Here is a 12,912-nt window from a genome sequence, read left to right on the forward strand (position 1 = left end):
AATTTCCTTGTTTTTGATAATCTTGACAGCTTTAAGGAGTATTGATCATATATTTTGTCGAATGCCCCTCTACTGGAATTTATTCCATATTGCTTTTTAATTATATATTTGTATGTATTTATCTCATATTTTCCTGTGATATTTTTAAGGGAAAGACTATTTCTAAGTGACCTGTACATCTCTAGCACTAAGCATTCAATAAATGTTTGTTGAATGAATGAGAAGTGAATAAAAATGACTGAAGGGTAATCATATACCTTTTGGCTCTTCTAGGATTATTTTTACTTCTTACCTTCTTCTCCCTATTCATAGATTTTTAAATCACTTTTAAAATAACCTTTTATTTATGAAGTTAAAAAGAAGTCTCACTTTTTACCATGTAAAATTTAGGATTTACTTACTTTTTAAGCATTTCAAATAAAAAAAAAATCTGAATTTGTTTCTTTGTGTCTCAGTAAAAGGTGGAATTAAGTAAAATCCTTTTTAAGTAGAATTTTTCTAAATGGAAATTCTAGAAAGCAAATTCCATTCTTCCAACAAAAAGATTAGTACAATTACTTTTACAGCCAAGACAAAATAGTGGGTATAGAACTTAAACTCCCACTGTAAACAATTATGAACTAGACATAATAAATGAAACAACTGTTTTCAGGCACTGGTCTACAAACAGGACAGGGTTGTGATACCTGAAAGAAGGAACTCTATTCACTCTCATTTATGGCTGGGGACACTTTCCAAACATTAATATAGAGAAGTAGGAGCGTAAGTACAAAACAGGTGGGTAGAATAAACAGCAATTGGAGCTCAGAGCTGCTGAGGCAGCAGAAATTTGCAGGGAAAATTTTGGAGAGTATTCCAGAAACTATATAGATATCCCTTTGAATCTTTGGCTGAATACTAAGTTATACACGACTCCATCAGCCACACAAAAATAGCTATAGAAGGGCTGTGAACTTAATAGAAATTCTGTCGCTCAGCAATGTTGGAGTTCAAAAAAGAAAGAAAGGACAGAAGAAAGGGAGGGAGAAGGAAACATTACATACAAAGGGAAATGGAAAAAGCAACCACCAACATCTCATCATAAGTCCGTGCAAACCAGCAGACATCTTTAATGACAACTTCAAAGTGCTAAGAGAAATAACTGTCAATCTAGAATTCTACATACAACAAAAATAACTGATAAACAAAATAATTACTAAATACTTCACCAACGGGCAATGTGCACCACTTCAATCTGCTTTCATTTATGACACTGTATGGTAATCACCTGGTATTACCTCCCCTACTTGCCTGAAACCCTGAAGCAGGAAGTTTTGGCTTGTTCACAACTGCATGCTTTGCAGCTAGAGCTATGACTGAAGTTCATAGAAGTTCTACAAGTAAATTTTGAATAAATCATTGCTATTGGGAATACAAAATTTATCTTAGCGTAGTATTTAGCAGCATATTTCCAATATTCCAAATAGTACAGCAACATATAATTTTGTGAGTAATGGCTTATAAAATACCCTTTTGTCACATCAGTGGAAAAAAATGTATAGACTGATAAAACTACTAAGTTTCTATCAAACTTGTCCTATCTATGAATACTTTAAAAAAACTTTTTTATTGTAAAAAACATTATTCTTGTTTAATTGCATTATGGATAGAGAACATATTTTGTATGATTCCAATTCTTTTTAATATTTTACATTTCCTTTATGATCTAGCATATGGTCAATTCTTATAAATTTTCTGTACGTTTTAAAAAATGCATACCCTGCAGTTTTTTAGTACAATATTCTATGTATGTTTGCTAGAAAAATACTGATGGTGATATTGTTCAAATATTCTATCCTTAATGATATTTTCTGTCTGTCTGTTCTATTTCTGAGAAATCTCTGTTAAACTGTCTTATGATATTTACCTATTCTTCCTTGTAGTTTCATCAATCTTTGCCTTATTATAAACTTAGGGCTGTATTATTAGATCCATACAAATTTAGAATTGTTATATCTTCTGGGTGAATTAAAGCCCTAATCATTATAAACTGTCCCTTCTCATTTTTAGTAATGAGTTTTGCTTTTTCTATTCGTTCTTTTTCAACATTTTCATTTATAGGAAAATATATCTCTTATAAAAGTATATACTTAGATTTTGTCCACAGCAATAGTCCAAAACATATTTGTGCTTACAAGTATTTAAAATATTCTGACTGTCAGATACAAGATACAGATTAACTACATGTATCTCATGTTAAGAGATAAAAGATAGATTCAAAACAACAAGAAAGAATAAGAAACTATAAATTATTTAACATATTTGGGAAAAAACCAAATGGAACTTCTATAAATAAAAACATAACTAAAAAAGTAAAAAAAAAAAGTAAACTCAACAGAATGGTTAAGTGAAGATAAGATACAGATGAAGAGAGAATTAGTAAATTTGAAGAGATATTTGAAGGACTCACCCAGAATGCCACACAGAAAAAGAAGAAAACAGAAAATATGAGAAAGGGGAATAAAGAGAATGAAAGGGAGGCTATCTTTAAAAACATAAAAATTGAGAATTTTCCAAAATTGTTATAAGACATGAACGCACAGTTTCAGGAAGTACGACATTAATCTTGAGGAAATATAATTAATAAAATGAAAGCCAGACCTATTCACTATATACAAAACACCAATGATAAAAATAAGATCATAAGAGGAGGCAGAGAGAAGAGACAGATCCTCTACCCAGGGTCAATAATCAGACTGACCCAAACTTCCATCTAACAGTGGAATCTAAGAGACAGTAGAATAATATCTCAAAGATCTGAGAAAAAATAATTGTCAAACTAGAATTGTGTATCTAGCAAAACTCTCTTTCCAGAATGAAAGTAAAATAGACATGCTTTCAGATACTCAAAAACTTAGAGTTCAGTACCAATTCCACTAAAGGAATTTCCAAATGATATAAGCTCATGAAGAAGAAAAAGTATCCTGGAGTGACAGTCCAGGACTCAAGAAAAAATGGGTAGTAAATAAAATGCTAAATATAAATATATCTAAACAAATTTTCTGTATAAAATAACAATTACAATATTTGTTCAGTTAAAAGAAAACAAAATACCATATAAATCAGGAGACAGATGATTGGAAATGGAAGTGTTCTCAAGTCTTTCTATTGCTGGAAGAGGAGGGAAAGATTTTGTTTAATCTTTAAATTAAATTTGTACAGTAAAATTTCAAAACCAACTATTAACAAGAAACAAAGAATGTAAATTTCAAACCAGTAAAAAATGAATAAAAATTTTTTTTTAATTTATAAGAAAGGAAAAAAGAGAAGCACACAAAGAGTAGGATGGATAGAAAGCAAAAATACATTAATAGAAACAAGTCCAAATACTATAAATCAATAATTCATATATATATATATACACACACACACATACATACACACACACTGTAAAGTCACCAATCAAAAATCAAATTATCAGGTTGGATAAAAAATTAAATCAATATATAAGCTGTATATAAAAGAAATACTCTTGAATATTTATAGCAGCACAATTCGCAATTGCAAAGATGTGGAAACAACCCAAATGCCCATTAATACATGACTGGATTAATAAAATGTAGTATATGTATACTGTGGAGTACTACTCAGCCATAAAAAATAGTGAACTAATACCCTTTGTAACAAACTGTATGGAACTAGAGACCATTCTTCTAAGCGAAGTATCACAAGAATGGAAAAACAAACACCACATGTACTCACTATTAAACTGGAACTAATTGATCAACACTCATGTGCACATATGGTAGCAAAATTCAGTGAAAACCAAACAGGTGGGAGGGGGAAGGAAGGGACAGGCAAATTCACATCTAACAGTTACAATGCACGCTATCTTGGTGATTGGCACACTTACAACTTTAACTCAAATGGCACAAAAGCAATTCATTGAACCAAAACGGCTGTACCCCTGTAATACTCTGAAATTTAAAAAAAAGACATACTCAAACATATAAGCATACAAAGGATAAATGTAAATGATAGCAAATACCAATAAAACAAAAAGCTGCATTAGTACCATAATAATATCAAGCAAAACAGATTGCATTTTGTAATGATAAAATATTCCATTTGCCAAGAAGATATAACAATTCTGAAGTTGGCTGAGCCTGGAAAGAGCCTCAAAATACATAAGGCTAAAAATAATATAACTGCAAAGAGAAATTGAAAATCCATCCTCATAGTGGTAGATTTCAACATATCAGTCATTTAAAGTCAGGCAGACATCTAAACCATAGAATTAACAAACTTGTTTTAATGCTGTTATGTAATGCCCTGCATGCAACAAGTAGAAAACATATACTCTTCAAGCATATATCAAACATTTACAAAAACTCTATTTGTACTAGGCCATAAAATTAAACCTCAAAAACATTTAAAGAAACAGTATCATACAGGCCATCTTCTTTAACTACAATGCAATTATGTTAGAAATTAATAATAATAAACTCTAAAAATTCCCATACATTTTTAAATGGAAAAAACTACTTCTAAATATCTGAAGTGAAAAAGAATAAAAACTGATTATATATATTTAAACTTAGAGCTAAATAAGAATGAAAATACTAAATTATATAACAAAACTTGTCAAATATATCAAAAGCACTTACAAAAGTACTTAGTTACTGCTCTTGCAATAACAGAAAAGAACTCTGAAAATTGGTGAACTGATCATCCAAACTTAATTGAAAGAATAAACACAAATAAAATAACATTTGTACTATTTTTAGCCTTATGTGTTTTGAGGCTGTTTTGGCTTCAAGCAATTTCATAGATACAACAGCAGGATACAACAAAGAGAATCACATGCCAAAAGTTGATTACTTGAAAGGATTAACAGTAAAATCGGAAAAGGCATACATAAACATTAGGGATGAAAAAAAGAAGAAAACTATAGATTTAGAAGAAACTAAACAGTAAGAATACTATGAGCAGCTTTATGCCAATAAATTTGAAAATTTAGATGAAATTAATAAATTCTTAGAAAAATATAGTTTTTCAAAATTGGCTTAAGAAGGAATGGAAAATGGAAATGGTTGGTTCTAAAACTGTTAATGAAATTGAATCAATTATTTAAAATTTTCTCATAAAGAAAACACCAGGATGAGAGGGTTTTACAATTAAGTTCTTTCAAACATTGAAGGAACAGATTAATCCAATTTTATTCAATCTAGAGAATATAAAAGAAAGACTACTCCCCAACTCACTCCATGAGGTCACTATAACCTAAAAAACAAAATCAGAGTAGGATAGTCAAAAGAATAGAATGGGGCAATCTCACCCATGCACATAAATGTAAAAGTTACAAACAAAATTTTAGCAAATTGAATCCATCAGAATATTTTTTAGGTTATGTTTATCCCAGGAATGTAAGGATAAGTTCACAAAGAGAAAAATCTATAAATTAACTTACCACATTAATAGATTAAGGAAAGATACATATGACCATCTCACAAATCTAAACTTATTTGTAATTAAAAAAAAAAATCTCTTGACAAAATAGAAGGGATCTTCCTTAACATGATGAAGATTATAAACCACTTTTAATGATAAAATATTGGAAGTATTTCCTATTAATATTGTAGAGATGGGGTCTCACTATGTTGCCCAGGCTAGACTCAAATTCCTGGCTTCAAGCAATACCCCTACCTCCGCCTCTCAAAGTGCTGGGATTACAGGCATGAGCCTCCACACCTGGCCAGAAGTATTCCTTTTAAAAAGAGGAAAGAGGCCGGGCGCAGTGGCTCACGCCTGTAATCCTAGCACTCTGGGAGGCCGAGGCGGGCGGATTGCTCGAGGTCAAGAGTTCAAAACCAGCCTGAGCGAGAGCGAGACCCCATCTCTACTATAAATAGAAAGAAATTAATTGGCCAACTAATATATATAGAAAAAATTAGCCAGGCATGGTGGTGCATGCCTGTAGTCCCAGCTACTCGGGAGGCTGAGGCAGGAGGATCGCTTGAGCCCAGGAGATTGAGGTTGCTGTGAGCTAGGCTGACACCACGGCACTCACTCTAGCCTGGGCAACAAAGTGAGACTCTGTCTCAAAAAAATAAATGAATAAAAAGAGGAAAGAGATAGGATGCCCATTGTTACCATTTTCATTCAACACCATTACAGCAAAACAAGAAAAATTAATTGATCAAAGATATAAGGATTGGAAAAGAAGAAATAAAGCCACCAGAATTCAAAATATTATCTTATATGGCAAATATGGCTTCTGTACCCTCAAAGTCCCCACACTACAATTTCTCTGGTTCTTCTCAAGCTATAAACACATCTCTTACCCTTGTGAAAAACTGGAAGACAACAGTTCAAGGCTGTTTAAGTCATAGATAACCTAAAACATGTTATTCTAACACACTTAGAATATATTTTACACAGAGGGCATATCAAAGCACTAGATACTTGGCAGCATTATGAGAAAATCAAACTGGTATAATTTAAGGGATGAGCTGAAACAGTAGGTTTGAGAACCCACATACCACCTCAGGTAGATCCTATAGTGAATCAAGGTACTTAATTCACAGTGTTTACTTCTCAAGCCCAGACATGCTATCAAACATTTATGCTTTGGGGGGAAAAGAGACAGTGGCAAATTAAGAGTAAATAGGAGGGAAGAAAAAAATGGCGGAGTAAAGGTAACCCCCTCCCCAATTCCTGCTCCCAGAGAAGGAGACAAAGATCTTGGTCTCCTACACACAACTGGCTCTCCCCCCTACAAAGACAGCATCAAGAATCTGCAGAGGTTCAGCATGGGACTCTCAAAAAAGGAAATAACAAGGTGATCAGGAGATAAGATTTAGTTCTCTGGAGAGTGCAAAACAAACAACAGGGCATGTGGGAGGGCACCGGCCAGCCAGGCCAGGGGGTGAAAGGAGATCAGACGCACAGGAGAACTCCTTGCTTCCCCATTGACCTCCACACCCACCCAGCCAGGGCTCTGTCTGAAATTGGTGCAAAATTGCAGCAGGAGAAGAGGGTGCTGGAGAGTACCGTCATTATTGGAAACTCCCTGGAGCCCATAGATGGGAGGAAACCAAACTGAACTGATAAGGGAGGCAGTTAGATGTCTTGCCTCTGGTAACGAGCAGGGCCAGCCCTACAGAGCTGTTCACTAAGTCTGGGGCTCTAAGCTGGAACTGCCTCAGGCAAATAAGACTGCACAGGGCGGGTCAGTAAGAGCGAGAACTATGGTTGAACCGGTGGTCAGAAAGGCAGCAAAGAGAAGGCAACAGGGTGTTCTAATGACCCAGACCCCCAACTCAGCACCTGCCACCTCCTAAACAGTTGCCCCCAATGCTGGTGCCCTGTGAGTAGGCAAGCTGTCACCATGGAGGGAGTCAACAGCCCAGCCACCACAGTGCGATATGGTGAGCAGCCAGATCCCCTCCCCCAGCCTAGAGACTCTCCTGACAAATTCTGACCCTATACAATCTACGATAGGCTAGCCAGGCCTGGCTCAATCAACAAACTACTGAGAAGACTAACACCAATGGGAGCCACAGCCACTGGGGCCCCCGGGGTGCAGGGCAGACTGGGGAGCTACTTCCTCCCCCTAGCCCACATCTCTCCTGAAACTGGTAGGCTCCACCCCTGGAGGTAGGGTTAGACAAGAAAACCCACTATCCCCCAGATCTAGGGAGAATCTTCTGGGCCTGTGCACAGTGCATAAGCACACAGTATAAAAGACTTTGCTTCCCAGAACAGTTTAGGTCACCCAGTTGATCAAAACGCTGGGGCTGGATCTCCTCCCCAGGTCAGGGCAGTGGTGAAGGAACAAATCCTCTGCAAGTGGCCACAATAGGCTCCAAAAGTAACCCCTTCCATCAGTGGTACCTTCCAAGTGTGGTGGAACAGCTCCCCCAGTGGCTGATCAAGAAACTACAGAAGAGAGGACCCCTGGGCACCATCAGCTGATCCAGATGGGGACAGCTCAGCGTAAGAATTCTGGAACTTCAAAAAATCAAACTGAAAACACTCCCCCTAAGAGATACACCAGCTCTCAAGAAATGGAGACTGAACAAACCCAAAACACTAAAATGACAGAAGAATTCCAAAACTGGATTGTAAGAAAGTTCAATGATATGCAAGAAAAAATGGATAACCAACACAAAGAAACCACAAAGAAAATCAAGGACTTAGAACAAAGATTCACTAAGGAAATTGAGATCTTGATTTCTGCTGCTTAAATGGTCTAGGGAATGACTTTGCAAGTTGCTTTTAAAGGGATAGATTCAAAGTGAGACAGAATTAATAATAATAAAAAAAGCAAGCTTATTCACAAAGTTATAGAATAAGGAGGAAAATGTCACATGTACAGCAATTAGTTTCTAATACTATAAAACAAATAAAAACAATTAAAAATAAAGATGGGGCTGACCTTTTAATAATCTCGACTGCCTGCTCTTCAGAAATATTCATACCCATAGATTTCAAAGCAGCAAGTATTTCTGAAACTTCTATTACTCCTTTAAATAATGAAAAAAATGTCAAGTTAAAGTATCTGAAAAGACAAGAAGGCAAAAATACTTAGAATGCAAAAGTCTTTAAAATCCCATATGTTTTATTGGTCTGTAAGCCCATATCCACAGCTCAAAGCCTCAAAAGCTCTAAAAACTAAAAAAAAATTTTTGTGAATTTAGCACTAACATTCATTTGATGGCAAAACCTGCTTTAAACTGACATGAGGTTAATTTTAGGTAATTACTTATCTAATTTAGTGCAAATATTCATATTTCATTGCTGAAATATTCAGCAATGTGTATATGTGTATATAATCACATGGTAGTGTATATAATCACATGGTAGTGTATATAATCACATGGTAGTGTATATAATCACATGTGTATATAATCAATGTGTATATAATCACATGGTAGTGCCCCATGCCCCACCTGGGGTAGTATATAACATATCATATATGCAATATATTACCTTTCTAAAATCGAGATTTTAAATTTCAAAACACATCTGGCCCCAAGTGTTTCCAATAAGAGATTGTAGATCTAAATAGGTTCTTGATTATTGTATATACTTGAAAACAATTGAAAAAGTTAATTCTGAAGATTGATTCAGGGGCAGCAAAATAAGGCCACTCAATGTTTTATAAGGTAAGCTTTAAAAGAAACAATATACTTAAAATATAGCCCCAAACTCTTTTAAGACACCATATATATTTAATACAAGCCTACTATGCATTTCACCCTCACATTAATGGATGTTACAAAGGGAAAATTAAGTGTTCCATATTCACCTCAAATTCTAAAATACAAATCTAATCAATTGTTTTCCAAATCCAAATAAACTTTGATTCCTCCCTTGTATAAAGCAAACAGTTGAGGACATCCTGTCTTTCCAAATATGGGGATAACTTTTTTATATAAAAAAAAATCAACTTTCTTCTAGTTGAAAAATATATAATGTCAAAAAGCTACAATAAATTCTGTCACAACTTTAATTTGTATTTCTGAACCATAGCTGCATACGCATATATTTACAAATAGTAGTAAACATATATGTATGAGACATTACTTATTTAGCCAGTGGACAAAGTCCCTTATTCATACATAGAATCTTAGACTCCAAGGCCTCTAGTGTTCTAGACTCAACAGGATGAAATTTATTGGTCTATTACTCAGCCTAGAAATCAAAGTTTCTTCAACTGAGGAGGCTGGATCCTGTGCCTTATATCCCATTATAATCTTCAAACACTATACTCATCAATTCAATTTAGTAACTTTTAAAAGGAAGGGAAGAAGGCTGACTAGAGACATTGGTCACCAGATCATCCTAGAAAGAAGGAAAAGTTTCAAATAAAACAAAAACAAACAAACAAACAAAATCTCAGATGAGACTCTGAAGAAAGATATCAAACCAACCAGAGGTTCCACAGGAAGAAGTTGTGGAACAGAACAAGAAGAAATAAGACAATGGCAGAGATCAATCCCGGAGAAACTCGGAACCCGGTAGTAAGGGTAGGTGAGTGTTACGTTTCTTTTCCCTCACGCCTCTAGTAGTCAGCAGGCTCCTGAGCTGCTGGAGAGCTTTTCTACCCTCACAAGCCCAAAAGCTGCTGCCACTGCCACTGAACTAGGTAGGAGCTTCTTGAAAACAAAGCACTAGGCTGCAGCCCCCTTGGGGTTGCTTCCCCATCACCATAGACCAGAGCCAAGACAGTGCGGTCCATATGGCTTCTCCACCCATAGTGAGCCTTTGTTCTACCCAGGGAGCTCTAGCCTTTCAGTGTTCTTATCACCTATTCCCATACAAACAGTTCCCAATTCCTACACAAATGGCAGTGGGTCCTGGAGATCTGTGTGATCCCAGAGCATGGACATCCTGGTCAGACTATCTTTTGGGGAGAGGGAAAGAGAGGGTTAGAGTGCTGGCTCTCCTCTATTCCGACTCATTCTTCCCCTCCCTTCCCCTGCCCACTGCTGCCAAGTGTCACTGGTGCCACAGGGGCACTTGAGCTGGGGCTCTCTGAAGTGACTGCTTCCCTTCTGTTGGCATTTCCACTGCATCAAGGCTCCCACACAGAGTGAGGCCCACACCTTTCTCCTTGAGGACCTGCAGTGGATCAAGGGATGCTCAGACTGTGAGCTCCCTGCCTGCTGGCTCTCCCCACTGCAGCTTGCCTGGCTGCTCCAGCAGATCAGGGAATATACCCTGAAGCAGAGAGGCATTAAGACTGCTTGAGCACTCCACGAGCAATCTGGGACCAGCAGCTTCTCCCTGCCATGGTCAAGGATTGAACTAAGGAGAGGGATCAGGTGACAGGCCCACAGGCTGGATCCCATACCCCCAGGACTTGATCGTATTGCTTGGGAGCACAGAGGGGAGATTTATGGACTAATCTCAGGAGGCAAGAGAGCCAACATGGGCAGCACTGAAAGGAGAGTGCAGTGTGGGTCCAAGCTGCAGTGCACTAGTGGAGCACCTTCCCGCCACAAGAAAGCCATGCTTTCAGACCAGGGTGGGACCTCAGGCAAAGTTCCCAACCCAGAGCTCCACTGCTGGTGAGATCAGCTACTTCAAGCTTCTGTTTGCAACCAGACACTGGAAAGAGAACCACAGGACGGGGGAAGAGGGAGAAGAGCAAAACCTACTCCCAAAAGCCAGTTGGTGAATCCAAGATGGCCTCTCCCCCATGAGCAGAATTTCTGGTTTGGTGGGGTCACTTCAGGCCCTTGCTGGTGACTTTTCCCAGCAGCTTAGGAGCGGACACTCCATCCAGGCTGAGACAGCTTTTGTGCCTGCTTTTGTTGAGCCTGAAGACAGGCTTCTATGACCTAGCCCCATCCAGCCTCACTTCTCCATTCATCTCTGCTGTGGTGGAGAATAAGGAGTCCCTTAAGAGCTCCAGGGCCCTGCCCACTACCTGGGGCATTCAAGTGCTTCTCCTGAAGGAACAGAGCCAGTCACAAGTCCCAGAGAACAACACTGCAGCTAACTCTTTCCTGCAAGCACCACCTACAGACAGGGAGAACAACTTGTACAGCCCATTATAGCACCTACTTAATCAAACAGAGCACAGCTGATTCTTACCCACGAGCACCACCTACCAATTCAGAGATTAAACCAGCCATCCCAATATAACTCACACTGCTGGGGAAAGGGGAAGATAGCAGATGAGAAGCAGCCTGCACGAGCACCACTCTCAAGGAGAGGATCAAAAGTTTCAGGCAGCCCAAGCTGTGAGGGGACTGCTTCCACCGCCATAGACCTCTGGACTGATCAGGGAGCTGTTCAGATCTATGCAGCAACATTATACCAAGGGCACAGCAGGGATCTGGGGGCTGTTGACTTGGATTTCTACTGAACTCCCAGGTGCATGATGCCAGGTATGTTCAGGACTCAACTCTGCAGTAGTAGCCTTTGCATCACTCCCACCAGGCGAGAGAGGGAGCAGGCAGAAAGGACACTACCCCGTGAAGTGCCCTGTAACTGGGAGCTGAGCATCCCTATCCCCAGCATGGGATCTGAACATAGGAGGAGCTGCAGGTGCCACAGACACCATCTGGGAAGGCTTGGAATGACTGCCTAAGCAGGACTGGAACAAGGGGAGAACCCAGCCAGCTGGTGGCCCTGGCCTGCCTCTACAGTTCCTGAACCCCTGGAACCAACCCCACCATGCAACTGTCAATGCATCAACTATCTTTGCACTGGTGGAACAGATCCCACCCACCTGTGCACTTCTACCCTCATAATCCTCAGATACAGGCTTTCACTGGGCCCAGGCCAAAGGCTCTGCCTCTGCAGCTTCAGGGCTCCTACTGGGCCCCTGACACCACCCCTAAGATTCCTACACTGTGCCTGGGCCCCAAGACACCATTCCTGAGTCTCCACCATTGCCATAGGGCCAGTGGAACAATCCCAAGGTCCAACACTCCACCAGGGACCCCCTTGCCTTGAGCTGCCATTACACCTAGACCTGGATTGAGCAAACACCCACAACCTAGTCACCCACAACCACTGCCTAGATAGCCTCACCCAGCTGCCACTGTCACCTCTGCTGGGAGAGCCCAGGCAGAGGAATCCCCCATAATTTCAGCCTCCATGGAGAGGGTCTGAATCAATCCCCCACTCAAATTTCTAGCAACAAGCTGTGAAATAACCCACCATCCCAAAAAAAGAGCATCCAGCACTGGCTTGAAATGAAGCAATCACAGGGTAACAGGACAAAACAGAATAGCTGCACTACAGGCTTTCAGTGCAGCTGTCCCTCCCCTGATTGATCAACATTCCAAAGTAGGACACAAAAGCACCATCTATTGTCCTCCCCTTTTCCTAACTAAGCAGGAGTGTTCTCAGCAAAGGAGACAGAACCTATTAGCCCAGAGCTGAGGGAAAAACAGTCAGATGAGAAGAAAC

General features: G+C 38.9%; 1 protein-coding gene across 1 annotated transcript in view; it reads right to left on the reverse strand.

Moving 5' to 3' along the window:
- LOC105864053 (mitochondrial adenyl nucleotide antiporter SLC25A24-like) overlaps positions 1-12,912 on the reverse strand; it is an 87,024-nt gene that overhangs the window by 49,016 nt on the left and 25,096 nt on the right. The window contains exon 3 of the mRNA XM_012751704.3: positions 8,420-8,507. Coding sequence (XP_012607158.1) covers positions 8,420-8,507 — 88 coding nt within the window. The remainder of the gene's footprint in view (positions 1-8,419; positions 8,508-12,912) is intronic.

The sequence above is a fragment of the Microcebus murinus genome, chromosome 2, assembly GCF_040939455.1.
Source record: "Microcebus murinus isolate Inina chromosome 2, M.murinus_Inina_mat1.0, whole genome shotgun sequence".
Taxonomy (NCBI): Eukaryota; Metazoa; Chordata; class Mammalia; order Primates; family Cheirogaleidae; genus Microcebus; species Microcebus murinus.